General features: G+C 35.2%; 4 protein-coding genes across 4 annotated transcripts in view; all 4 read right to left on the bottom strand.

The window, feature by feature from the left end:
* Positions 1 to 3,732, bottom strand: part of gnal2 (guanine nucleotide binding protein (G protein), alpha activating activity polypeptide, olfactory type 2) — a 41,823-nt gene extending 38,091 nt beyond the window's left edge. Inside the window, exon 1 of the mRNA XM_073830954.1 lies at positions 3,018 to 3,732. Within this exon, the coding sequence (XP_073687055.1) occupies positions 3,018 to 3,498 (481 nt within the window). The 5' untranslated portion in view covers positions 3,499 to 3,732. The remainder of the gene's footprint in view (positions 1 to 3,017) is intronic.
* A 362-nt stretch (positions 3,733 to 4,094) lies between these two features.
* Positions 4,095 to 7,098, bottom strand: tmem14cb (transmembrane protein 14Cb). Its single transcript, XM_073830960.1, has 4 exons — positions 6,867 to 7,098; positions 6,498 to 6,599; positions 6,295 to 6,382; positions 4,095 to 4,954 (listed from the first exon to the last, which is right to left on the bottom strand). Exons 1-4 carry the CDS (start codon positions 6,940 to 6,942, stop codon positions 4,891 to 4,893), a joined length of 330 nt encoding a protein of 109 aa, XP_073687061.1. The 5' UTR covers positions 6,943 to 7,098; the 3' UTR covers positions 4,095 to 4,890.
* A 124-nt stretch (positions 7,099 to 7,222) lies between these two features.
* pak1ip1 (PAK1 interacting protein 1) lies at positions 7,223 to 14,388 on the bottom strand. Its single transcript, XM_073830956.1, has 10 exons — positions 14,116 to 14,388; positions 13,813 to 13,975; positions 13,584 to 13,704; positions 12,121 to 12,195; positions 11,946 to 11,998; positions 11,310 to 11,455; positions 9,606 to 9,703; positions 8,446 to 8,542; positions 8,188 to 8,314; positions 7,223 to 7,365 (listed from the first exon to the last, which is right to left on the bottom strand). The coding sequence occupies exons 1-10, from the start codon at positions 14,191 to 14,193 to the stop codon at positions 7,241 to 7,243; spliced, it is 1,083 nt and encodes a 360-aa protein (XP_073687057.1). The 5' UTR covers positions 14,194 to 14,388; the 3' UTR covers positions 7,223 to 7,240.
* Positions 14,389 to 16,095: 1,707 nt separating this feature from the next.
* esco1 (establishment of sister chromatid cohesion N-acetyltransferase 1) lies at positions 16,096 to 27,332 on the bottom strand. Its single transcript, XM_073830947.1, has 10 exons — positions 27,264 to 27,332; positions 24,887 to 26,618; positions 22,139 to 22,223; positions 21,831 to 21,897; positions 21,322 to 21,412; positions 21,019 to 21,150; positions 19,796 to 19,885; positions 19,534 to 19,677; positions 19,070 to 19,254; positions 16,096 to 16,781 (listed from the first exon to the last, which is right to left on the bottom strand). The coding sequence occupies exons 2-10, from the start codon at positions 26,615 to 26,617 to the stop codon at positions 16,634 to 16,636; spliced, it is 2,673 nt and encodes an 890-aa protein (XP_073687048.1). The 5' UTR covers position 26,618; positions 27,264 to 27,332; the 3' UTR covers positions 16,096 to 16,633.
* Between the last annotated feature and the right edge of the window lie 113 nt (positions 27,333 to 27,445).

Genomic DNA, 27,445 nt, shown 5'->3' on the forward strand with positions numbered 1-27,445 from the left:
CGGCAGCAAACTTCCTTGACTATTACGCCGGAATGGAAGTGTAGTTCCTAATCTTATCAGCCTAGAAACTCGCAGCTTTGCATTTCCACCGGTCTTAGTACACGATATAACTACAGAAGAGTCAAGTTTTAAATACAACAAATATGGAAACTCGTTGGTCATTTTTGAACGCGATGCTATTGGTCTAATAGGATTAAATGATCTATGCTAAGCTATGCTAAAAGTGATATCGCCAGAACAGGAGAACGGCTGAATGGATTTCAAAACGGTAAAACTCAACTTATTAACTCGGGGGGAGTTGGAGAATGAGCCTATTTCCAAAAAAAATGGAGTGTTCCTTTAAAATGTTAAGTTAAATCAACTTAAGTCATTTCAACTCACAAGTTAAATCACCTCATTTTTATTGTAATAAGTTAAAATGACTTGTAGTTTTAAGTTGATTTAACTTAAAAAATTTAAGCCAAAGATGCATCTGGCGAAAGCTTTTTACAGTGAAGTTAAAACATGATAATACTGAATTATTTTCTTAAAAACACACAGGTTTTCATTTAATAAAGCAATAATTGATGCACTTTAGTGATTACTTCAGCTTTTTAGACTTTCATTCTGATGGCACCCATTCACCACAGAGGATCCAAGTTTGTAAAGCTAAATTTCTCCAGATCTGTTCAGATGAAGAAGCACACTCTACATCTTGAATGGCGTAAGAGTGAGTCATTTTTCAAATTCAAGTTTTTTTTTTTTTTGATAAACTGTACCCTTAATAACGCCTCTGTGTCTTTTGATATAGCACCATATAATCGTAAAGTCCCAGTGTGGATTACAAAGTCAGCCAGTTCATGGTGTTATCAGTAGCAATAAATGAATGAAATCAATTGGCATTAAGTCTAATACCTTTAGTCTTAATGACTCATGTCTTTGGAAACACGTTACCACACAAACTGTTTCAGTATATAATCAGCACAGGCATCACTTAGCAACATACCAAACTTTACAGTCCAGTACTAAAGACATATCTGGAAAACTAATCTTCAGATAAAGACAAAATGCTTTTACTGCATTTAAATACAGAATAGTACTCGTATTTCACAGACACTATTCTGTTTCCATATAGTGCAGTGTTTAAAATCAAACATGCATGTGTATAGTTTAGCAGCTTGTCTAGCTGGTTTCCAGCATTAAATGAACTATCAGGATATTTGCGTGAGTTCTCAGTGTCTCAGAGGTCAAAGTAATAGATTCTTTTACTATGACTTAGTATCTTATCAAAACATCATGTCCTGACTGAAAAAGTATGAGCTCAGTTTTTATTTTCTGATATCGTGCTCACTTACATCATCATCATCATCATCACCTGATCCATTAATTGTTCATGGGAAGAGGATAATATAATTTTTTACATTTATTTGTAAGTTTTCTTATATTTAAAGGCACAAAATTGCAAATAAGAGAGTTAACCTAAACTAAATAGACAGATAAAATAACACATGCATCAATATTTTTTCACACAACAAAGCAATATATCTTTATATTTTGTAATAAATAATTGTAACCCCAGTTATTACACATGATCATATTTACCTGCTATACTTTTAATGCAATGCAATGCATTAAAACAAATAGCAAATGCACTTCCAAATGACAATAATACTAAATTATTTATGGCTGCAAAATAATTAATCATGATTAATCGCATTCAAAATAAAAGTTTATTTTTTCATACTATGTCTATGTACTGTGACCCTGACCCTACTGTGACCCTGGACCACAAAACCAGTCATAAGTAGCACGGGTATATTTGTAGCAATAGGCAAAAATACACTGTATAGGTCAAAATTAAATGAATAAAACATTTTTTATCATTTTTCTTTTATGCAAAAAAGTCATTAGGATATTAAGTAAAGATCATGCTCCATGAAGATATTTTGTAGTTACTACCGTAAATTTATCAAAACTTAATTTTTGATTAGTTATATGCATTGCTAAGAACTTCAGTTGGACAGCTTTAAAAGCGATTTTCTCAATATTTAGATTTTTTTTGCAGATAACATATTTTCCCATATTCTAACAAACCATACATCAATAGAAAGCTATATATATTTCATATCTCAATTTCAAAATAGTGACTGGTTTTGTGATCCAGGGTCACATATATATAAATCTAAATATTTTGTATATAAATCTAACATATTTTGTCTTAATACATGTATGTGCGTATCTTTATATACATAATAAATATACACAGTAAACAAACTTTGAATGCGAATAATCGCGAATAATCGTTTTGCAGCCCTAAAACTATTAACAATGTTCACTGTTTTTTTTTGATTTTCTCAATATTTGTATTTTTTTGCAACTTCAGATACCATATTTTCACATACTGACTTATTCTAACAAACAATATATCACTAGAAAGCTTATTTATTGAGCTTTTTTATATAGATATGTTATATCTTAATTTTTAAATATTGACCCTTATGGTCACATATATAAATAAATCGAAATATTTTGTATTTAAATCTAACATAGTTTGTCTTGATACATGCATGTGTGTGTCTTTATATATACATAATAAATATACACAGTACACACACATATATAAACAAACTTTGAATGCAAATAATGGCGATTAATCGTTTTGCAGCCCTAAAACGTATATAATGTACACTTTTCACACATTCAGTTACACAAATCTAATTGTTTTGAAATACATAACGTATTCATAATTGGCATTATTATAATTATGACTACGAAAATATCCATAATTCATATCGTTTATTTTATAAAGTATAAATATTTAGATATGTGTCAAAAATAACAACGTAAACATTACAATCGTTCAAATAAACTGACTGATCTCTAAAAGTATTATGAGGCGTTATGATACTCAGAATGTATTTGTGTTAGCATACAATTTTAGCACGGCTGTATGACGTCAATGCATGCACTTTTTCAATAACACGACAAAAACAAGACGAAGAAAGGCAGTGTTGAGTGGGTAAGGCAGCATCACTCACCTAAGAGCAGCAGCCGATGCGTCTGTTTGTATTCCCGTTTGAGTTCCTTCAAGGCCCTGTCAATGTTCTTACTGACTTTCTTGGCCTCCTTCTCGGCCTCCTTCTCCTCGACCACCACCAGTTTGTCCCAGTTCTTGTGTTTCTGGGCGCTGCTGGGAGTCTGGAGCAGCTGCAGCCTCTTCTTTCCTCCACCTCCACCTCCTCCTCCTCCGTTCTGGATGAGCGCTCTGTCCGCGTCTCCACGGCGGAGCTCCCCGGCCGGGATCTTGCCGGCGTCTCCGGCGCGTAAAGGGGAGGTGGATGATGTCTTCCCGCTGTTCCCCCCAGAGTCCTCGTCGTGCTGCCTGGAGCCCCGGACGCACGACGGCATCATCATCATCCCGGGATCCGGAGGCTGGTGGTCTGACTCCGAGTTGGCGTTGGAAATGGATCCACTGAGGTCCCCAAACAAGCGGGGACGCAGACTGTAACACAGCCCCATGATGTGCTGGCCAGGCGCTCACGGCTGATATTTGATCATAAATACACAACAAACGCTCTATTCCCAGTGATTTAGCGCATCATCACATGAGCTGACAGCGCACGGTGCATTTTCCAGCCACGCGTAATCCCAAAATGATGCTCTTGTATTTACAAAATGTCATTTTGTGTTTTCTTACAGTCCAACCTACGCGCAATAGTCGGTGGATCACCTGACATCTGCCTGTGCTGACAGTGCAGGTCCACCTTACCGTAAAGAAACCAAAAGCCCATCCACACAAAACCGGTGGACACATATGGGGTCATCTAGGTGCGTTTTTGCTCACGAATTCGGTGATTTGTGCTACTAAAGCCCCGTTGAGGCTTCTGGATGGATCGTAGTCTAGATTATTTGAGCATGGAGACTGCTATATACTCCTGAGACACTATACACTCACTAATGAGACTTTTAATGAGCACACCTGATGTATTCCGAGTGTGGAACAATATAGTAACAAAAGTAAACCACTTAAAATGTGATTATAATAAATGATACGTTTGTTTAATAAAACATGAATCAAAAAGCATTACAGATAATTCTAAAAAATATTCCTTTTGACGTTACTGAAATGCGTTTTACAAGAAAACACTTTTTTTAGTCTATTTCATAAAAAATCACATTTAATTAAATGTCACACTGTATTTCACATTTAATTTTTATACACCTTATATATAGTTTATTATTACCTTATATTTAATTTTTCCTCAGAAAAAAATGGTGCATAAACAAGTTCTACTCAGAAATTGGAAATTTCAAATATTTTCATTTTTTTTAAGTAAAATACTGAAATTGTATTTTATTTTAAAACGTTATTTAATAATAATGATAATAATAAAACGTTTACAGTGTAAAAATGAAGATTTACCAATAATGAAGATGGTTACACTTGTGATTTGTACAGTGAAAAAAAAAACAGAATAAAAAAACATTTCAAGTATGATACGTCTTTATATGCTTTAAAAGGAACAACCATTTGTCTAAAAATACTGGTTTTATTAAAAGATTTTGGGGCCCTCTATAGGTCAAAGTAAATACATCTCAGTCTGTGAGTAACATCATGCTGTGTATGAATAACGTCTTTGGTCATAAAACCTTTAGATAAGTGAGTTATAGATCTGTACTTGCTATTATCAAATATTTCTCAGGAATTTCAAATAGAGACTGAGGAGAATGTGAACTGTAACACATATTTGAAACTTAATAAAGGCATTTAATTTGCTGTGATTTGTTCATCTACAGAGATGAAGGCACTTCTGTATGAACCCAAACTGAAATTGAATCTTGTGTAAAATTTCTAATGAAACTATGTCAGTGGATCTCCCCAGGATCTGCAAGTACAGTTTGTGAATGGTGTCATCTTTTCTTCTTTTGTGAATTCTTGAGCACTTTCACACCAATCCTCAGGAACATCAACAAACTGCAAAGACAAAGAACCAAACATAATTCAACAACCAAAATAATGCATTTGTCCATGTTAATATCAAGTATTCCTAGCTATTTTATTTTTTGTCTGTATGCGAACATTTTAGATACAGTTGAAGTCAAAAGTTTTCATACACTATGCAGAGTCTGCAAAATGTTAATTATTTTACCAAAGTAAGAGGGATCATACAATATGCATTTTTATTTAGTACTGACCTGAAGATATTTCACATAAAAAAAGATGTTTACATATAGTCCACAAGAGAAAATAATAGTTGAATTTATAAAAATGACGCCATTCAAATTTACAAACACTTGATTCTTAATACTGTTGTTACCTGAATGATCCACATGATGTTTTTTTCTTCTTCAGTGATAGTTGTTCATGAGTCCCTTGTTTGTCCTGAGCAGTTAAACTGCCCGCTGTTCTTCAGAAAAATCCTTCAGGTCCCACAAATAGTGTTTTTTTCAGTATTTTTGTGTATTTGAACCTTTTTCAACAATGACTGGATGATTTTGAGATCCATCTTTTCACACTGAGGACAACTGAGGGACTCATATACAACTATTACAGAAGGTTCAAACGCTCACTGATGCTCCAGAAGGAAACACAATGCATTAGGAGCTAGGGGTGAAAACGTTTGAACAGAATCAAGATGTGTACATTTTTATTATTTTGCCTAAATCTCATATTTTTTTTCGTTTAGTACTGCCCTTCAGAAGCTACAAAAGAAACCTAGTTTGTTAAATTTACCCTGATCTACAAATTCCAAAAGTTTTCACCCCGTCTATTAATGCATCGTTTTTCCTTCTGAAGCGCATCAGTGAGTGTTTAAAGCTTCTGTAATAGTTGCATATGAGTCGGTCAGTGTGAAAAGATGGATCTCAAAATCATACATTCTTTGTTGGAAAGAGTTCAAATACACAAAAATGTTGAAAAAACTGAATTTGTGGGACCTGAAGAACAGCGGGCAGTTTAACTGTTGAGGACAAACAATGGACTCATGAACAAGTATCACTAAACAAAACAAAAAAAAGTATTAAGAATCAAGCATATGTAAACTTTTAAACGGAGTAATTTTTATAAATTCCACTATTATTTTCGCTAGTGGACTATACATTTTTCACATGAAATATCTTACTCAGGTCAGTACTAAATAAACAATAACATGCATTTTGTACGATCCCTCTTATTTTCATAAAATAATTAACATTTACAGATTCTGCAATGTGTACGTAAACTTTTGACCTCAACTGTATCTGGGAAGTCTTTTTGAATGAATAAATGTATGTATAATATATAAAAGACTAATAGCTAAAATAAAATATTCCTGCCTCGCTCCTGCCAAGAGTCCAGCTGGCATAATCTTCCATGAACTCAAAAATCTCACTCCCATTAAAGCAGTCAGTGATCCAGAGGTGCCTAAAAATATAAAACAAAGTCTGTTAATGTCATATATGAGCCTTATTCATATATATATATATATATATATATATATATATATATATATCTTCTGGAAACTGAAACAGAGACTTACCCAGTGAAACCCAGATATCTTTGACATTCTTTGACATCTGATAAGCACCAACAAATGCTGCAATGCCAAAAATCAGCCCAGCAACCAGAGAGATAAAACTACCTGCAGCAGGAAGCGAGAACATGAGACATCTGACCATATTAGGAAGTTCCGGTATAGTTCAGGTAAAGTGCGTAAACAAACAAACAAACAAAATCTTACGCTATAACAAAGTGCATCACACCTTAAAGGTAAATTCACTTTTATCTGCATGCAAAATTCTACTTTCATTCATTTGAAATATTTTAAACGTGTTTTAAATATACTAGCTACTCTAAAACTAAACCAGAATACTAAACACAGTCGTTAGTCGCATGCATGAGATCTCACCTGCTTTAACATAACCAACAATCCCTCCAATCGTTATTAGAGCTGCATAACCATAACCAAGCCAATCCACAGCCATATTTACACGCTTATCTTTAAAATTAACAAAAAGACGTATTGACTGCTAGAAAAAACGCTAAAGCATGTCCACGTTTTAACTTCCTGAAACACTGCACTAGCGATTTTCAAAATAAAAGTGCACATGCGCAGATAACAACACGTTTATTTTTCAGATTTATGTTTATTTGTTCTTTCATTTACCTGGAATTCAATTTTTTCTTTACTACTTACAATGCTCATGGTAAACAACTGCAGTGTTGACATGATTATGACAGGCAAGACAGGACACAGAACAGCAATGATTTTAATAAAATTCTTTATTGCACTTTTTGTTTTTTCTTCTTTTTTCCTTGTTTTGTGGAGCTGCTTTCTTCTAGAATCACCTCTTCTCCTTGTAGCCTCACTCTTTTACCTTTGGATGGTTTTGGGGGCTCCACAACATCTGTTTTGAGAACAGATATAGATATTAATACATTTTTCCCTTGACCACTCTGTGTCTGGAAAACATTTAAACTCTTAATATGTAATTATGGTCACTGCTCTAATTCAAACCACAGAGCACTCTTGACTTTTTGGACATTTGAAAATAAACAAACAAAAAAAAAAATCTGTCGTCATTAACTCAACCCAGATATTGTAAAATATTGTACAGATATTGTTAAAAATAAATTCCAGGAATTTCAAGGACTTTTCAAGCACTTATTTTATTTTTATTTTTTTTAAGGACTTCAATCAGAGATCTCACTTATCAAACAATGTCTTCTCTTTCAAATTCTAATAGATTTAAGCACTTTAATTACCTTGTACAAACCCGCCAACCTCAGTTTGTTCCAAACCTGTATGGGTTTCTTTCTTCTGTTGAACCTAAAAGATGATGTTTTGAAGAATGTTGGTTGCCAGACAGCTGGCGGTATCCACTGACTTTTATAGAATGATCAAAAATTCTATGGAAGTCAATGGCTACCAGCAACTTCTTGGTTACAAGCATTCTTTAAAATATCATCTTATGGGTTCAAGAGATGAAAGAAACTCATAGAGGTTTCTAACAAGCTGAGGGTGAGTAAATGATGACTTTTTAATGAATTTTCTTTTTTGGGTGAACTATCACTTTAAGGTGAGATCGCATTAATGTATTGTCAGCTATATTTCACAGGTTCTGTTTTCAAGCTCACACAGAAGTCTCTTTCAAACCAAGAACAACTATTAAAACAACAGGATTTCCCCTGTGAAAAATTCACTGAAGTCCTGGTAAATGTAACCACACCTTCAGAAGTTTCAGGCTTGGCAGATTCAGTAATCGTCTCTTTCGCCTCACCAGGTTTCCAAACAGAAAGACAGGTGAGTCTGGCAGTGGTGTTCACCTGGCCAAGCAGGGAAGGAGTCTCGAGGTTCTGTATGAGGAAAGAGTGAACATAAAATAATCAAAGGCTAAAATATCTTTATGTCTAAAATGGTTCATCTCAAAGCTAAAAAAAAACACTCGCGTCTGTTATATTTACTAGCAAAGAAGATAACACAATACCTCAAGATTGAGTTTCCACAACTTAATGAATCCATCGTTTGATGCCGTAACAAGGACGCAAAAATCATCCTTCATGAAGCTCTCAATGGCTTTTATTCTGAGGGAAAAAAAAGCAGATGAATATAACAATAACAAATATAGACCTCACTTATTCATAGGGATGCACCGAATGTTCGGCAACCGAAATTATTTGTCGGAATAAGCGAAAAGGCAGAATAAATTATACCGAACACTGACGTGATGTGATCAAATAGAGGCGCGTACTAATGCAGCAAACATGTCGACAGTGTGGAAACATTTAAAACTGTCCGAGGAAGACGCAAAATCATTACAACCACAGACAGTGAGAGACTTTTTAGTATTGCATCACATGTCTTTCATGAGAAGAGAAAGCAGTGGTTGTTGCTGGTTACTGTATGATGACTGAAATCGCAAAATGTCCTTAAACCATTAGTAAATAAGCTACAGAATGTTATGTTGTGTAATACACACACGAATTGTATTTATTGTGACAGCGCTACACAAGCTCCTTAGCCAAAGTCCAATGCACGAGGGAAATCTGCAAAAAGTAGTACTGAGGTCTTCTTGTGGGTTTCCACCAAAAAAATAAAAAAATAAAATAAAAATCAACATTCATAAATGTTAGTATTGTAGATTTACTGTTGTTCTGTTAAATAAAATAAGAAAGTAACACAAAAATAATGCTAATCATTACAACAGCTGCATTTATTTGTACATTTACAACATTAAAAATGGCCAAAGAATATTATTTCACTAACTTATTCATTTTAAGTTAAATTGTGCTTTGTTGGTATGCTATAATGTCTACTAGAATGTTAAAATGTTTAGTGTTAAATATCTTTAAATTGTTTTGTATTTGATTTTTTTCTTTGAATAGCAAGACAAAACTGTAAAAAGCAAATATTGGCTATTTAATTTAATTTATCCATTTAAAAATTGGCAAAATACATGGGGGGAAAAAAACACAAAAAAACCTTGTTCGGTAATTGGCCTTTGGCCCAGTGTGTAATTTTGTTCAGCTTCGGCCAAGAGTTTTCATTTCGGTGCATCCCTACTTTTTTTGATGCATGCTCTAGATTCACTTGGATTGACATGCACTTTTAATGAAAGGTTGCTTTAATGAAAAGTGGCGGTCACACCTGTTCTCGTGTGCTTTGAACTCGCAGACACACTTCTGTGAGGTTACGTCATAGACACGCACGCTCTCATCGTCTCCTCCCACAGCCAAGAGTGTGTTCTTGAAGAGACATGGAGAAAAGAGACTGAATTCTGGAGACATTTGAGACTTATATTACATATTGTAAAAAGGGGCTCCTTTAATCGCAAGCTAGAACTAAAACGGACTTAAAGGGATGGTTCGGAGTAGAACTGACTTCATTGCTATGCACTCCGAAGCCCATGTAAATACCCCATCCGAAGTTTTTTTTACCTTAGTCAAACATTTATGAAGATATTAGAGTTTTTCGAATTGCTTGTTACAGGAGTGAATGGTACATGTGATGTATCTCGTAAATTGCACCACTAAACGTGCAAGTAATCTTACCAAACTTGTACAGTAGTGTAAATAGGTTATGTACTCACAAAACGCTGCATCAGAACATTTGTAAGTCCACCATGAGTGTTTTAAAAACACGTTTTAGCCGATCCCTACTAGTCTCAAAAACTACAAATGGCGACACGTCGACGTCACTTCCCTGGTTTGAAAAAAGCACGTAAAAGTCCTCCTACAAGTTGACATGCACACAGATGTAGTAGGAGGACTTTTACGTACTTTTTTCAAACCAGGGAAGTGACGTCGACTTGTTTCTGAGACTAGTAGTTCTCGGGTAAAACGTGTTTTTAAAACACTCATGGTGGACTTACAAATGTTCTGATGCAGCGTTTTGTGAGTACATAACCTATTTACACTACTGTACAAGTTTGGTAAGATTACTTGCACGTTTAGTGGTGCAATTTACGAGATACATCACATGTACCATTCACTCCTGTAACAAGCAATTCGAAAAACTATAATATCTCCATAAATGTTTGACTAAGGTAAAAAAAACTTCGGATGGGGTATTTACATGGGCTTCGGAGTGCATAGCAATGAAGTCAATTCTACTCCGAACCATCCCTTTAATAGACACACTATATTGCCAAAAGGATTTGGACAGCCCCTTCTAATGAACAGGTTTGACTAATTTAGTAATTTCCATGAGTTCAAATCTTAATGTTTAAGCAGATAATGATATTCTAGGGAATTGTGTGCTTCTAATTTTACAGCAACAGTTTTGACTGGACTCTAACATGACAATGCCTTTGTGTATAAGGCAAGGTTCAAAAAGAAATGATTCAATCAGTGTGGAAGAACTTGACTGGTCTTAATCTCAGCTGAACACCTCTGGTGTGACTTTAAATGCAAAACTCATCACCAAGCACCAATGACTTGTACATACACTATATGGACAAAAGTATTGGGACACCCTTTTTTAGAACAGAAAAAGGCAATTCCAAAACTGTGGCAACAAAGATACAATTCATGTATTTATAAATTGTATTTCCATCTCTGTTGCAACTGTTTTGGAAGCGTCTAAAATGACTGTACCCATAGTAGATGTTCAGCTGGGATTAGGACTTTGCTTTCTGCAGACCTTCCACACTAACTGACCGAATCAATCTTTTATTTTTGTACCTTGCCTTATACACAGAGACATTGTCATATTAGTATAGAAGAGTCCTGTCAAAGCTGTTGCTTACTACAGTAGTCAAACCTGTTAATTAGAACAGGGTGTCCCAATACTTTTGGCAATATAGTGTATATCATTGGTTGTCTTGCATGCAACATCAATAAGATTGATTACCTTTAGAAACTTCACACATGAAATCCTTTTTGTGAAAGAAAAGGATCCAATAATTGTGGCAGATTGCAGAAGGTAAATGTCCACTTGATCATTCACAACCACTGCATACTGATCTCCATTTGGTGACCACAACACGATCTCTGCATCTGCAAAACGTTATTACACACTGCTTATTTCACATGCAAGACACCTTTATTATTTTTATTGAAGGTTTTGATTATACTGAGAAGTTTAACTTTCTCAATATAATATAATAATTCCACCATTCACCTTTTTCTTCCTGTAAGAGCGGGCAGTTGTACATTTTATAGGTCTGGCTTCCGATCGCATCCACGTCCAGCTATTTTTAGCTGTTAAAACTGCTTGTTTTGCTGCTTGACATTGCAAATTGGTGTGTCTTACCATATTATTTTAATGTGTTAACTTAATTACGAACACACTAGTTTGTAGTGCAAAGAATTTTGCCGTTAACTGCGCGTTGTTATTCCCTATTACTTCCCTATAGCGGATAATGAACCGGAAGTCATAAACTTTCTTCAGCGTTGAAGAAAAAGGTGGATAGAAAATAATTTAAAAAGATGGAAAAACAAAGAAAATACAGAATCAGAAAGTATAACAAATTATGATTGCACTTACTTTGTTTAATATTCTTGATGAAAGCTGAACGTCCTTCAATAAGATTCCACGTTCTGTAATAAGATCAATTTTGCCATTAAAACAATTGTTTTGAACAACACAAGCAAATAAAACAGCTTTAACAATCAGACCAGGATTTTTGATATTCATAAACATAAAACGTCTGTGTACTTGCCGCAAAGTCTTGTCTGTTCCAACAGAGAGTGCGAGTTTTCCAGAAGGGTGTACTGAGAGTGAAGTAACATGACCCCTAAACAAATAAAACCCAGATTGTCACATTTTTACATTGGATAAATAAAGGTTTTGGGTCAGTACAATTATTTCTGAAAGCCTCTTATGCGCACCATTGCTGCGTTTATTTGATTTCAAACACAGTAAAAACAGCAATATTGTGAAAAAGTATTACTATTTCAATTAACTGTTTTCTATTCGAATATATATTAAAGTGTAATTTATTCCTCTGACGCAAAGCTGAATTTTCAGCATCATTACTCTAGTCTTCAGTGTCACATGATCCTTCAGAAATCATTTTAATATGATGATCTGCTGCTCAAAAAAACAGTATTATTATCAGTGTTGAAAACAGTTGTGCAGCTTAATTTTTTTAACCATTCAATATTTTTTTCAGGATTCTTTGATGAAAAAAAACAGAAACAGAAATCTTTTGTAACATTATACAGTGCTTTGCGAAAGTATTCATACTCCTTTTTTTTGTATGTTTTGTTATGTTGCAGCCTTATGTTAAACTGCTTTAAATTACGTTTTTCCCCACATCAATCTACATCTCATACACCATAATGACAAAGCACAAAATAAAAAATAATAAGAAATAAAAAAAACTAAAAGATCCCGTTGCATAAGTATTCATACCCTTTTCTGGGACACTTTAGCTCAGGAGCATTCATATTGCTTCTAGATGTTACTACACTTCGAGTGGAGTTAAACTGTGGCAAATTCATTTGAATATGATTTAGAAAGGCACACACCTCTCAGAAAAGGTCTAACAGCTGAAAATGCATATCAGAGCAAAAACCAAGTCCTGAGATCAAGATAACTGCCTGTAGAGCTCAGTGACAGACTGATAAAAATCTCAGATAAAAATCTGCTGCATTGAAGGTTCACAGAAGCATTATCCATAATGGAAGACGATTGGAACAACTAGGACTCTAGAAAATGTCTGCCAGCCCCCATCCAAGCTGACAGAGCTTGAGAGGTGAAAAGGTGAGGCAAAGAATGGCAGATAATTGCCAAATGCAGATGTGCAAAGCTTGTCACATCAGACCCAAAAAGACTTGAGGCTGTAAAGGTGCTTCAACCATGTACTGAGTTAAGGGCATTAATACTTATGCAATGTACTTGCTTCAGTGTTTTATTTTTAATACATTTGTAAAATCTGGTTTTTGCTTTGTCATTATTATGTTGTATGGAGTGTAAATTGATGTGGGGAAAGACTAATTTAAAGCAGTTTAACATAATGCTGCAACAAAACGTGAAACAAATGAAGGGGTATGAATACTTTTGCAAGGCACTGTAAATGTCTTTACTGTCACTTTTGAGCAATTTAATACATCCTCACTAAATAAAAGCACTAATTTCTTTCCAAAACGTCTGGATAGTAGCACATTTTGGATGACTTACTTATGAGCCTTGATGGATTTTAAACATTCCCATTTTTTGGTGCTCCACACACAGATGAGCCCATCTTGTCCTCCGCTGAGTAAATGGGACACGCCATAAAACTCCAGACATGAGATAGTACCTGCCGAGAAGGTGAGCTTACAATTTATACGCTTATAAACATTGAAGCCAGACTCTTTTAGGACAAATTAGAAATAAACCAACACAAAATAATGCTAAATGTCCTCACCATCATGGTGCAACAAAGCCCCATGTTCAATCTTCTTGCTCATGTCATACAGCTGAATGGTTTCATCTTGGCTTCCAGTGGCTATGAACTGATCGCTGGATGAAACTGCTGTCAGTGATGCTGTGTGTGCATGATGGGTAAAGTTGGGCTCAATTGTCCACTCCTAAAACAGACATGAACAACTTTAGAACTAAGGTTATATTTAAAATAAAGATTCAAATGTTATCAAAGTAAGCTATTATAACAATAATAGGTCTGTTTGTAAAATTACGACAATTAAAAATTATATATATATATAATTACCTTATCACCAGGACACACTCGATATCCAAACACTATCTGCTCATAACAGCCAGCGACCAACTCAACAAGATCCCCCATGACTATAAAACACGTGTTCTTACAGTTACGCACAGCCTTTAGGAGACAGATGACGTACTGTCCCTCATTAATATGTAATTACGGTAATAATTCTGCTATACGTATATATATTACAAAAAGACGAAAGCCTTTTAAACGTAAAGTACTTTTTCTCATGCCCACAACAACGTGTGGGGAGACATGTGTGAACGCTCCTTTAACGCCCACCGGAAGTGCCATATTTCATAATAAGAGTTTCTATCAAAATAAAAGATAGGGTGAGGGTGGGTTAATAAAAATGTAGAAAACAAAAGGTTTGTACCTTACTCTTCAGCGCAGTTGAGACCTCGTTGCATTTGATTTCATGTTTTCCATCATAAGGTTAAATGTTAATTGTATGACTAACAAATACAAGTTGTTTTTTCACAGTTTGTAAAAAACGATCAAATATCCCAATTTATATATTAGTTACACTACCAGTCAAACATTTTTTTGATAGTAAGACTTTTAATGTTTTTTTTAAGTCTATTTTCTGCTCACCACTTTGAGCCAAAGTACAGCAAAAACAGAACAAATGTGAAATATTTTTACTATTTAAAATAACTGTTTTATATTTCAATATAAATTAATAATTTAATTAATAATTTAATAATTGTACTTTATTCCTGTGATTTCAATGCTGTTTTTTTAGCATTATTACTCCAGTCACATGATCCTTCAGAAATCAATCTAATATTCTGATTTGCAGCTCAAAAAACACTTGTTATTATGTTAAGAAAAGCGGAGTAGATTTTTTTTTCAGGTTTCTTTGATAAATAAGAAAATTCATTTTATCTGAAATAGAAATCTTTGTAATTTAAAGCATCTTTGTTATATAAAGTATTAATTTCTATAATTAAAAAAAATGTACGTTACTGTTTTAAACATTAATAATAATAATAATAATAATGTTTCTTGAACAGCAAATCAACATACGTGACCCTGGACCACAAAACCAGTCTTAAGTCGCTGGCGTATATTTGTAGCAATAGCCAAAAATACATTGTATGGGTCAAAATTATTGATTTTTCTTTTATGCCAAAACTCATTAGGAAATTAAGTAAAGATCATGTTCCATTAAGATTTTTTGTAAAATTCCTACTATAAATATATAAAAATGTAATTTTTGATTAGTAATATGCATTGTTAAGAACTGAATTTGGACAACTTTAAAGGTGATTTTCTCAGTATTTTGATTTTTTGCACCCTCAGATTGCAGATTTTCAAATAGATGTATCTTGGCCAAATATTGTCCTATCCTTACAAATATGATATGTATACATATGATGTATACATCTCAGTTTTGTAAAATTTAACCTTATGACTGGTTTTGTGGTCCAGGGTCACATATTAGAATGCCTTCTGAAGGATCATGTGACACTGAAGACTGGAATAAATGATGCTGAAAATGTAGCTTTGATCACAGGAATAAATAATATTTTAAAATATATTCAAATAAAAAGCAGTTATTTTAAATTGTAAAATTATTTCACAATATTACTGCTTTTGTTGTATTTTGGATCAAATAAATGCAGACTTGGTGAGCAGAAACATTAAAAATCTTTTGTCTGGAGTGATTTTACGCCTTTGTCTTGCTTTTGAAGATAAAGAAAGATCCATCTGTAGTCATTTCCATGAGTAAATTAATATAATTCAATCAAAATACATATACATACATACATAAAATCATTCTAAAAATATTAAAATGAGATGGAATACTATGACCGGGCAAACATTCTGAATTATTACACTTGTGTTTTAAAAACAAATGAATCAAATTCATTCTGCACAGCGTTGTGCAAAACCAGCGACTTCTTTGAAATCATCTGCCGTCTACCGATGTCAATGCCATGCATGTAAACCTCTTTAATGGAACACACTGTATAAGGAAAATACTCTCTCTTTGAAAATAGCTGACATGATGTAAGGGGTTAAAGGGAGATTTCGATGACAAATTCGCATGATGTTTTTCAACCTGAGATTCAAAAGTCGTCGCCTCGCGACCGAGGCATTGCTTACAGTAGAAAAAGTTCACACGTCTTCCTCTATGTCCCAGGAAGAAGTACTTACGCTGATTTTGCAATTGTGCACTGGACTACATGGCTTCCACTAAACGGTGAGTCCTAAAATAGGCTGCAACCTACACCTGAGACAGTTTCGATGTCTTTCGTTAAACAACGCATCAGGCGTAAGCTACTGTGCAGGCTTATTAAAATACGTCAAACTGGCCGTGAGGGTTAGATGTCTAACTTCGCCAATTCAAGCCGAGACTCTAAATTAAAAAGAGCCTTTCTAAGGTTTATCTGTTTCTGTTCTCTCACTTCATTTTTGCACTGTTTGGTATTGTGAAATAAAGTCTTCCAAGTCCAGTCCTCTTCTCAAAAGTCAATATTTTAAGAGTGAGCTCTATGTCCATGTCCTGTCAGGTTGAGCGATTGCCGCTTACAAAATTGTAGACCAAAAACTTGGAGGTTCCACAGTAATGTGTTGCGAAGAGTTTGCCGTCAGGCGTGGGATCGGAGAAGGCGATTTCGTCTTTACTTAGATGAGACCCATAGATGAAATTATTCCTGGAGAAAAAAAAATCAAAAATACATTTAAACCTTAATTGTGAAGAAGAATGCATTATTTATTATTCTAAAAGAAGATGTAGATTTTGTAGATTTTTGTTTTTTAAGTCTCTCATGGTCATAATAATACAGAAAAACCTTTAAACAATTTAACTTTTTCTTTTCAATTTTAAAAACTATTTTGTGATGGCAATACTGAATTTTCATTATAATATGCTGATTTGGTGCTAAATATTTATTATTATTACTATCAATGTTGAAAACAGCTGCGCAGCTTCATATTTTTTTTGGAAACCACAAAAACAGCATTTATTTGTAACAAAATTTGTCACTTTTTTAGTCACTTTGATCAATTTAATGCATCCTTACAGAATAAAATAATTAATTTCTTTAACAAAAATCTTAATAATCCCATACTTATCTTAAAACCATTTTTTTTATAAATACACTACCAGTCAAAACTTTTAAACAGTAAGACAGAGAAGTCTCTTCTGCTCACCAAGTCTGCATTTATTTGATGTAAAGTACTGAGAAAAAACAGCAAAATTTTGAAATATTATTATCATTTAAAATAACTATTTTCTATTTAAATATATTTTGGAATATATTTTATTCCTGTGATTTCAAAACAGAATTTTGAACATCGTTACTTCAGTCACATGATCCTTCAGAAATCATTGTAATATTCTGATTTACTGCTCCAAAAACATTATTATTATTATTATTATGTTGACCTGTTTTTTTTTTTTTTCACGTTTCTTTGATGAATAGAAAATTTAGAAGAACAACATTTATGTGAAATAGAAATCTTCTGTAACGTTATAAATGTCTTCATCACTTTTAATAAATTTAAAGCAACCTTGCTAAATTAAAGTATTAATTTCTAGAAGACCTTTTTATTTCAGATAAATGCTGATCTTTGGATCTTTCTACTCAAAGATGCCTGAAAAATAAATTTACTCATTGATAATAATAATAAATGTTTCTTGAAGAGCAAAACAGCATGATAGAATGATTTCTGAAGGATCATGTGAGACTGAAGAGTGGAGTAATGATGCTATAAAAATCAACTTTGAAATCACAGGAAAAATTAAATTTTAAAATATATTCAAATAGAAAACAGTTATTTTAAACAGCAAAAAATATTTCAAGCAATGCAGTACTTTGGATCAAATAAATGCAGGCTTGTTGAGCAGAAAATACTTTTTTAAAAAACATTGAAAATCTTCCTGTCCAAAAACTTTTGACTGGTAGCATAGTTGTATTAAAACGTGTCACATTTACACCTTTGACAGTATAAAAGTAGTTGGGTTTTAATTAAGCAATAAGGTACGAGAGGCCGTGCTGTATCATGAATAAATCACGGCTGAAGGGCGTTGTTAGTGATTTATTCATGATACAGCACGGCCTCAAGTACCTTATTGCTTTTATAAAACGGTTACCACACAATAAAAATATTAAAATCAAAAATATATATTAGTTTATATATATTAAGTTGTACGTTTTCATAAAGTAAAATCATTAACTGCCTTCCGCTGTAAAAAGTAGTCCCTAACTGCTGCAGCTGTGTTTACGTTGCTAAGGGTGGTTGCTAAGGGGGTTCAATGATACACAAAACCGTTGAGTGAAGCGGTCATAGCAGTGCCGTATCATGAATACGACACAGCTGCTGACCAATCAGAATTGAGGAATGGAACTAACCGTTTTATAATGCATTATAACTACCATCATTTATATATTACATCACTTTAAAACCAAAGTCCCTTTAAGGCAAGTCATGTCACTGTCAAAAGTTTTTGGACAGTAAGATCAGCCGCCATCTTTGAAAGGTTACTCGAGCAGGCAAGTGCAGCTCCTATCACTTTGAATGGGGAAACATCAAATTCTCCAAAACTGTTCACCAAGCTTACGATTAAATTTCATATTTTAAATCTCCAAAGAAATCCAACAAGGACTGCCTCATAAATATGGTTCCTTGTGCTCCAATAGCGTTAAAAAACGCTTATTTTTTCCAGCTAAATGAGCCAGTGCGTATGCGCAGTACTGAGCGCACGTCTTAGAGCGACGATTGTTTCTATAGCAACCGGGACTTCTAACGGCAGCTGCAGTGATGCGTTGACTTTACTAATCAACGACTGGCTCTTCCACTAAGAAGGCGGGGCTTCGCGGCCATAATGAACGTTGCATTTTTCCCCATTCAAAACTATACGAGTGACATGTCTTGGGTATTCTATAGTCTTTGTTAAAACTGTCATTGCAATTATTCATAAAAACATTCTTAATTTTACCTGAGGCACTCAATCATGCGTGAGGCGATTCCTCTCCGTCTCATCATGCTGAACACCCAAATGCGACTGATGCCACAAAGCGCCGGCTCAGGTACGGTAGAGCAACACCAGGCCCTCTGACGCTCGTACATGACCTTCTCTCCTTCTGAACCCTCCGGCGCGGACTCCTCTATAACCCTGTATCCCTGCACACAGCAGCCAAACAAACCCATCAGATGTAGACTTCACACAAAAATACAGCACCTTACAGTGACTTCAATTAGCTGTTAAAAGTCCCATATGGAGTATGCAAGTTTATCTCTTCTAATTGAAAACCAGTGAAATTCTGATTAATGGGTTGTTGCAAAATATAATAAAATATATTAAATGAGTTTAGAGTACTGCACTAGTATTGGTCAAAATAAGATCAAATGCAAGATATACACCTATAAACCTGATATTAAACTCCTGTATGCTCAGCTGACCTCTTGTATGTGCTCGGCGATAAGGCAGCCTGCGACTTTCTTATCATTTGAAATGAAGAGGAAGGTTTTGGTCTGTGACGGGACTTTGCTTTCCACTTGCTGGAAGCCCAAGTCATTGTCCACCATTTCTCTGATCTCTTCAACCTTAAATCAAACAGGACAGATATTAGTAACAGACATCATATGTATCCGGAAAGCTATTAGAAATCTTAAAACAGACAGTTAGGACTAGTGAATGGAAGTATGATGAAAAGACAAGCACCTTTTTCAGTGCGTACTTAGGATCATCAGGGAGAACAAGAATAATCTTGCCGTCAGGATACTCTCCTAGGATTCTCTCTTTTTTCCAGCCCTGGATCAGATTGAAAATTAAATGATTTTGAGACATGGGTACACAGTTCTTTTGAGATTGTAACCTCCTCTCAAATATTACACAACATCATATTTAGCAGTGCCATTAAAATAGTGTGTTGTAAATAAATTGTAATGAGTTTATATCAAGACAATACATTTTTTTAAAATTCTACATTAATATTTAATATACAGTTGAAGTCAAAAGTTTACATACACCTCGCAGAATCTGCAAAATGTTAATTATTTTACCAAAATAAGAGAGATCATACAAAATACATGTTTTTTTTAATTTAGTACAGACCCGAATAAGATATTTTACATAACAGACATTTACATATAGTCCACAAGAGAAAATAATAGCTGAATTTATAAAAATGACCCTGAAACATTACAACCCTTTAGTTCTTAATACTGTGTTCTTACGTGAATGATCCACAGCTGTTTTTTTTGTTTAGTGATAGTTGTTCATGAGTCCCTTGTTTGTCCTAAACAGTTAAACTGCCTGCTGTACTTCAGAATAATCCTTTCAAGTCCCACAAATTCTTTGGTTTTTCTGCATTTCTGTGTATTTGAACCTTTTCCAACAATGACTGTATGATTCAACTATTCAACTATTATTTTCTCTTGTGGACTATATGTGAACATCTTTTATGTGAAATATCTCACTCAGGTCCATACTAAATAAAACAATAACATGCATTTTGTAAGATCTCTCTTATTTTGGTAAAAGAATTAACATTTTGCACATTCTGCAAGGTGTATGTAAAATGTGACTTTAACTGTATACCCCCCTTATTCTTCAAGACACACCAATTTGCAATATCAAGCAGCAAAACAAGCTGTTTTATACAGCTAAAAATAGCTGGAAGTGGATGAGACCGGAAGCCAGACCCATACAATTTACAAACAGCCACTCTGACCCTTACGGGAAAATTAAGGTGGATATATATTTTTTTTTAAACACTGATATTACAAGAATACATTAAAGCAAATAAATGTTTACTGCTGACAGATCAGACTGAAGCAACAACTTTATGGTACGGTAAATAACTTTAACTATAATTTAACATAATAATAAGTATGTGGATAAAATTTCTCTCTACAGTTTCAACAGTTTCTCTCTTGACTCACAACGTATCTGACAGCGCTGATGAACTGGTTGTGGAAGAGGAGGTGTTGGGATTCGTCCTCTGGGCTAGTAGGAGAGTACAGCATCCCACACACGTTACACGTCACCGCACCAAACGCCTTCTGACCAGCATCCTGTAAAGCACAGACACAGCCTTCACTAAATGCCGATGAGCACCAATGCTCCAATGTAATATAATGATGGACATTTTTTCTAGGTTTAACCATTTTTCCAAAACAATTTCAAAGTTGTAATATAGTATTTGTACATTTAACACAACTGGGGATAGGGTAAATTTGACTTACGTTGCTGGACTGTGCTGCTGTACCAGCAGGTTTGGGACTGGTTTTGTCTTCTTTCTTCTGTTCTACTTCAGGTTCAACACTAGAATTTGCCCTGAAATGCCAACAGAAAGGCTTAATGTCATAGATGTTATATACAGCTTTTCTAATGACTAATAGAATAAAATAGACAGTACTCTAATAACATTATGTCTTTTGAAAATATAATCTCAAAAACACATTATGTGCTAAAGTGTGTAATTTGTGCTCTAGCATCAACAAATGAAACTGCAAAAAAAAAAAAAAAATCATCCTGGTCAAAATAATAGCAAACTCATGGCATAGGTTGCATTAATGTTGCTCAAAACAAACAGAGTAATGCTCTAATACGCAGATGCACATAATTTCTTTTCAGGCGAATAAAACCAAATATCTTACCGCTAGTTGCATATTAAACTGATTAAGCATTTTCACACACTTCAACAGGATATTGTTCTTTTTTTACAATCTTTAATGAAAGTCCTTTGAATTACCCGTTGCTGTTTTCCGTTTCTGTCTTTTGGGCAGGTTCTTGCTGGGGAGAGGGTTTCGGCTTATCATCTGTAAACACATGCACCACAAGGTAGTTGGAAAAATTGTTTTTTAAATAAACAAATATGCATTATTACACATACTGTCAAAGAGAATTTGTTTAGCATGCATTTAACACTTTAACACTTCTAATTTATTATCTGGGTATATAAGATCCATAAGTGCTGATTATGAAACAAGCATTGCAAGATGGACAGAAATCAGGATTTTTGTTTCGACTCAAAAACAAACAAATCAATACAACGTCTACCTGAAGTAGTGGGGACACATGGCTTCCTTTCCACTGCTGGTTTGGGCTGCACTTTAGCTGAAGAAGAGGACTGGTCTGCTTTGACCTGAGAGAATGACAAATTTTTAGACATCTGTATTCCTAATAATTTACTCACCCCCATGTCATCAAAGATGTCCATGTCTTTTTTTCTTCAGTCACTTTTTGATGAAAACATTCCACGATTTTTCTCCATATAGTGGACTTCAATGGTGCTCAACGGATTGAAGGTTAAAAATGCAGTTTCTATGCAGCTTCAAAGGGCTCATTTTATCCTCCAACTTCAAAACTGCTGCAGAAGTAACATCCCAGTGTTTACAAAGTGAACGTGCAAAGGTGGTCAAACGCCTTTTACAACAGCGATGTCGGACGATTTTGAAGTTGGAGGAGAAAACAAGACGGGAGTTTTTTGACGTACCGGACTAGACTTGATCCGGACTACACAGATTTCACGCAATGCTAGACAAGACGAGCAATTGTGGTTAAAAAGTGTATAAATATTTTTTTTTTTTAAAGAAAATGACAGATCATTTCATTAGATGAGACCTGTATTCCTCGGCTGTATATCCTTGTCCAACCTGCACAATTTGAGGTATCATAACCTTAGCATGTTAGATCAGGGCACATCTGCTCCACTACTGTCTGTCACGCTCAACACTGGTATACCACAGAGCTGTGTGCTGAGTCCCTTCCTCTACTCCCTCTTCACCCACGACTGCAGGCCTGTGTATGGATCTAACTCCATCATCAAGTTTGCAGACGACACTACAGTGATCGGTCTCATCAGCAACAATGATGAGACTGCCTACAGGGAGGAGATTCAGCACCTTGCCACATGGTGCACAGACAATAATCTGCTCCTTAACACCACCAAAACCAAGGAGCTCATTGTGGACTTCAGGAAGGGAAGAAAAGGTTCACACGAAAACATCCACATTTCTGATTATTTACATTTTTTTGTATTCTTTGATGAATAAAAAAGTTCAAAAGAACATCTTTTATAAAATTCTAAGTGATTTCACTGTCACTTTTGATCCATTTAATGCATATGAATTAGGGTTGTGACGATGAGGAAATTTCCCCACCGGTTAATCGGCACGTGACAACACCGGTAATACCGGTATCACCGTGGGGTGGGGGTTTGCTCTTTTTTCTGCTTTTAAATAGCTTATAAATGCGTGCGTATTATACTTTCACTTTCAGTTTTGCGGGAATTGGCAATTCGGCGTCAATTGTTTTAATGGACGACAACGAAACTACAAAAAAAAAAAAAAAAACTTTGAACCCAAAATATTGCCAAACAGGTGCTTTTGGACACTAAATCGTCCGCCATTCTCTTTCTGTAAATTCGACTCCTCGCACAGATAATTAACACGGCCAATTCACCATCAGCAATCACACTCCGTATCCAAGCACTACAAGAGAATCCCTTTAAATAGCCAAGCAGTCTTACCTTCATCATTTCTTGTTTTCAGCATCCCTCTCCCTGGGCAGGGGGAGTGCCCCGGGCTCGGCCAAACATTTTTATTATTTTACGCTGTTTATTATATGTAAGCGCGAACTCCTCACGTGATAAATGAAATATGACGCATTGTAGCTGTTCAGTTTTTTTTCAATTATATTGCATGCTCTCGTCTTAAGTAAATTATTTAGAATGATATTTTCCATTCAATTCAAATAAATATTTAATAAAAAACGAATACTTAAAAAAAATAAAAATAAAAATAAAATAAAAATAGTGGAGACGGTGTCACGGTGGAAAAGTGATGTCACCGGTGTTGCGTCTTAAAACCGGTAACACCGTCAACACCGTCTATCGCGGCAAGCCTAATATGAATATCTATCAGAGAGAAAAAAAATCTTATTGGCCTGAAATGTTTAAAAAAAAAAAAAAAATTACCAATGTAATAGTCAAAAGTTTTTGAATAATCTTGTAAGATCTTTAATGTTTATAGATAAGCCTCTTTTGGTCACCAAGCCTGCATTTATTTAATCTAAAATATAGCAAAAACAGTAAAAGTTTGAAATACTTTTACTATTTATAAACTGCTTTTTATTTTAATATATTTTAAAAAGTAATTTATTGCTATGATTTCTGATTTGCTGCGCAAAATTTTTTATTATTATTATGCCAAGTAGAATTTCTTCAGGTTTCCTTGATGAATAGAAAAATCAAAAGAACAGCATTCATCTGAAATAGAAATCTTTTGTAATTATAAATGTTTTTGTCATTACTTTAGAACAATTTAAAGCATCCTTGCTAAATAAAAGTATTAATTTCTATCATTTCTTTCCTTATACTGACTCCAAGCTTTTGAATCATATAGTACATAATGTTACATAAGCTTTTTATTTCAGATAAATGCTGATCTTTGGTTCTTTCTATTCATCGAAAAATCCAGAAAAATGTACTCAACTGCTTAATATTGATAATCATAATAATAATAATAAAAATGTTTCTTGAACAGCAAATCATGTGACACTGAAGACTGGAGTAATGATGCTGAAAATGTAGCTTTGATCACAGAAATAAATTACATTTTAAAATATATTCAAATAAAAGCAGTTATTTTAAATAGTAAAAATATTTCGCAATATTAAAAATCTTACTGTTGAAGAACTTTTGACTGTTAGTGTTTTTTTTTTTTCTTAAATGCATCACAATTGATTCATAGGACATAATACTGCTTTGTATTTTTCATAAATAATTGCATTAAAATGTGTGTGCACCTCATTTTTGGCTGCTGCTGGTTTGCTCGTCTCCTCTTCAAGACAATCGAGCTCAAAATCATCCGGCGAATACTTGCGTCTGGGAGTGTAGGGTTTATACTCCACCACTGGTTTGGGTTTAGGGCTGGTGATTCCATTAGGCATGGGTGGCGCCTGAGCCGGAAGTGCTCGCCTTGGTTCATTCGAGCCCATTTTGGGCACGCTTTCCGGCACAGGAACCTGCACAGGGGTGATGGCCGGGCTGGGAGAGACCGACGGAGCATCGGTCTCTTTGGGGGGAGAACCAGCCTGACTCGCCTGATCCGACTTCAGCTTCTTAACACGAGTCCAAGTCAACTTATCCCGCTGGAGCTCCACCTGCCTGAGTCTCTGAAACCGAGACAGTTTTTTCTTCTCCTGGGTTTTGAGTGGCAAAGAAACCTGGCTGAGGAAAAAACGCTTCTTGGGTGTACAATCCTCAGGTTTTGAATCATCAACCTCAGAGCTAGGAGTTTCAGGTGGAGCTGCATTTTCAGACTCGGCTTTTTCAGTTTCGCAAACCTCCGTAGATTCACTCGCCTCGTTCGGTTGCTCAATATTTTTGTCATCTGAAGTTCCCGGAGCATCGGATGCAATATCATCTGCGATTTCCTCACAGAGAGCAAGGAGGTTGAGCTGTCGAGGTGGAGGTTTCTTGGCGGCAGCCGCTTTTTCCTCAGCCAAAGCTGCAAGACGTGCCTTCGTCCGAGCTTGCGGGTTCATGGCTTGCTTTTTCGGGAGCTCCTGCGAGGAGTCCGTCGCGCTTTCCTGGGGCAAGGAGGGTGAAGAAGTAACCTCCTTACATGTCACAGCCTCACCTGTTTGTTCTTTCACCACTTCCTCTTCTTCCAAATCCTCATAGGTTTCAATCTCCACCACACAATGTTCAATCTCAATATCGTCATCCAGAAATGCTTCTGAATCTGGAAGAAACACTCTCGCAACGTCGGTGCTTTGTACGCTGTCCGGCAAGGAACATGTGTTTACTACTTCCAACTCATCCATGTCAGAAATGTCTTTACCAGCGAACGAGTGTTTAGTGATGCTGGTTTCTTGGATGACTTTAAAAAGAGCCTCCAAAGGAGGAGGAGATTTACTCATCACATCTACTTTTGCATCTACACTCACTGTGATTTTTTCAATTGGGTCTGTTGGAAGCTCCTTATGCTCTTCTACTTTACTCACTCGTGGTTCGTGAAGCGACTGCAGGTCGCTTATATTTGCCACATGGATTTTATCAGGTTTAGGTAACGTGATCTCCTCGCTTTGAAAGTCAATCGACCGTCCGTAGTTGTGCTCTATCTGCACAGGAAACAAAACGGCGACTGTTTTAATCGTTTCAGAGATGGTTGGCTTTTCTTTCTTGACTCTTGGAACATATTTCTTGTTTCCTTTTTTCAAAACCGACATATTTTGAGGAGCTCCAGAGGCTTTCACCTTCCCCTCGTCTTTCCGCCGTCTTCCTCTTGTGCCTTTCTTTTGTGGCGTTTTCAAGCGAGATGATCGACGAACAGGCTTTCCGTTTTCTTCCTTTGGCTGTGTTTGTTGTTTCTGCTTAGATGACTGCATTTCCAACGCTTTGTTTTTTGGAGGTCGTCCTCTCAAAGACTTCTTGGGCGTCTGAGATTTATCGGACTCCACGAGACTCTGATCCATCTTTGTTTTCTTAACTTCAGGTTCAGAAGAAGACATTTTTCTTTTCTGCCCCGGCATCCTAGGGAGAAATGACAAAGCAAGTTAAAACATCCTGGTTTTATTTCAATCAATATGTGATTAGGCATACAATAAAATCCATATAAGCAACAGTAAATATTCACATAATACTACATAGAGAAAATAAACAGCTGTCATCCATCAGAACAAATTTCTTAAATGACAGCTGAGGCAATTTAATGACATTTAACTTATAACCACTCCTACAATCTGTAACAACAATAACACTATTACCCCTATTCTTAGTGTATTAACATAACGAAACATAAATCAGATACTCTTCCTTTTTTAACCAAACATCGACATGTCAACAGCTCAAATCAGAGTCTCTGTTCTTCCAAAGATTAGATGTATGAAGTAAACATTAGGCATTTACTTTCATCTCCAGTCTATAAAAACATGCTATGATGATTTAAGGAGTATATAAAACGCGTTAAATAAATTAATGACAATTTTCAAGAGTCTGATCAGTCTGACGTCGAGAAGAAAGTTAGCAGAGCTGGCTAACTCCGTTAGCTGTCTCCTTAAAAAGCCAACGACATCCACTAACGATTATATATTACAAACAAGCAAATAAGACTTACATATAACAAGCATGACAGGTAGAAAAAGAAACGGCAGTAATAAAGTACAGTCTTGAACTTACCTGTCTTTTCCTGTTTCTAAACAACAGCTGTTTTCCGCTGTGTGGAGCAAAGTTTAGCCTCACTTCCGGTGCTGAGTCTTCTTCGACGAATCCGATTAAGTTTTCGTTTGATTCAACGACACCTACCGGACTAGAGGATAGCGACAATAATAATCGCACTAGTGGTCTATGAAGTAAAAGTT

The sequence above is a fragment of the Garra rufa genome, chromosome 24 (genome assembly GCF_049309525.1).
Source record: "Garra rufa chromosome 24, GarRuf1.0, whole genome shotgun sequence".
NCBI lineage: Eukaryota > Metazoa > Chordata > Actinopteri > Cypriniformes > Cyprinidae > Garra > Garra rufa.

Coding starts and splice junctions, on each gene's coding strand:
- pak1ip1 (XM_073830956.1), bottom strand. CDS start 14,193: ATGGGGGATCTTGTTGAGTTGGTCGCTGGCTGTTATGAGCAGATAGTG. Junction 11,999..12,120: donor GGAACAGACAAGACTTTGCG/GCAAGTACACAG, acceptor ATCTTATTACAG/AACGTGGAATCTTATTGAAG. Junction 11,456..11,945: donor CATCAAGAATATTAAACAAA/GTAAGTGCAATC, acceptor AACGTTTTGCAG/ATGCAGAGATCGTGTTGTGG.
- esco1 (XM_073830947.1), bottom strand. CDS start 26,617: ATGCCGGGGCAGAAAAGAAAAATGTCTTCTTCTGAACCTGAAGTTAAG. Junction 21,151..21,321: donor CAGCAGCACAGTCCAGCAAC/GTAAGTCAAATT, acceptor TGTGCTTTACAG/GATGCTGGTCAGAAGGCGTT. Junction 16,782..19,069: donor CGCATGATTGAGTGCCTCAG/GTAAAATTAAGA, acceptor TTTTTTCTCCAG/GAATAATTTCATCTATGGGT.
- tmem14cb (XM_073830960.1), bottom strand. CDS start 6,942: ATGGCTGTGGATTGGCTTGGTTATGGTTATGCAGCTCTAATAACGATT. Junction 6,600..6,866: donor TGTTGGTTATGTTAAAGCAG/GTGAGATCTCAT, acceptor TTCCTGCTGCAG/GTAGTTTTATCTCTCTGGTT. Junction 4,955..6,294: donor GGACTCTTGGCAGGAGCGAG/GCAGGAATATTT, acceptor TTGTCTTTGCAG/TTTGTTGATGTTCCTGAGGA.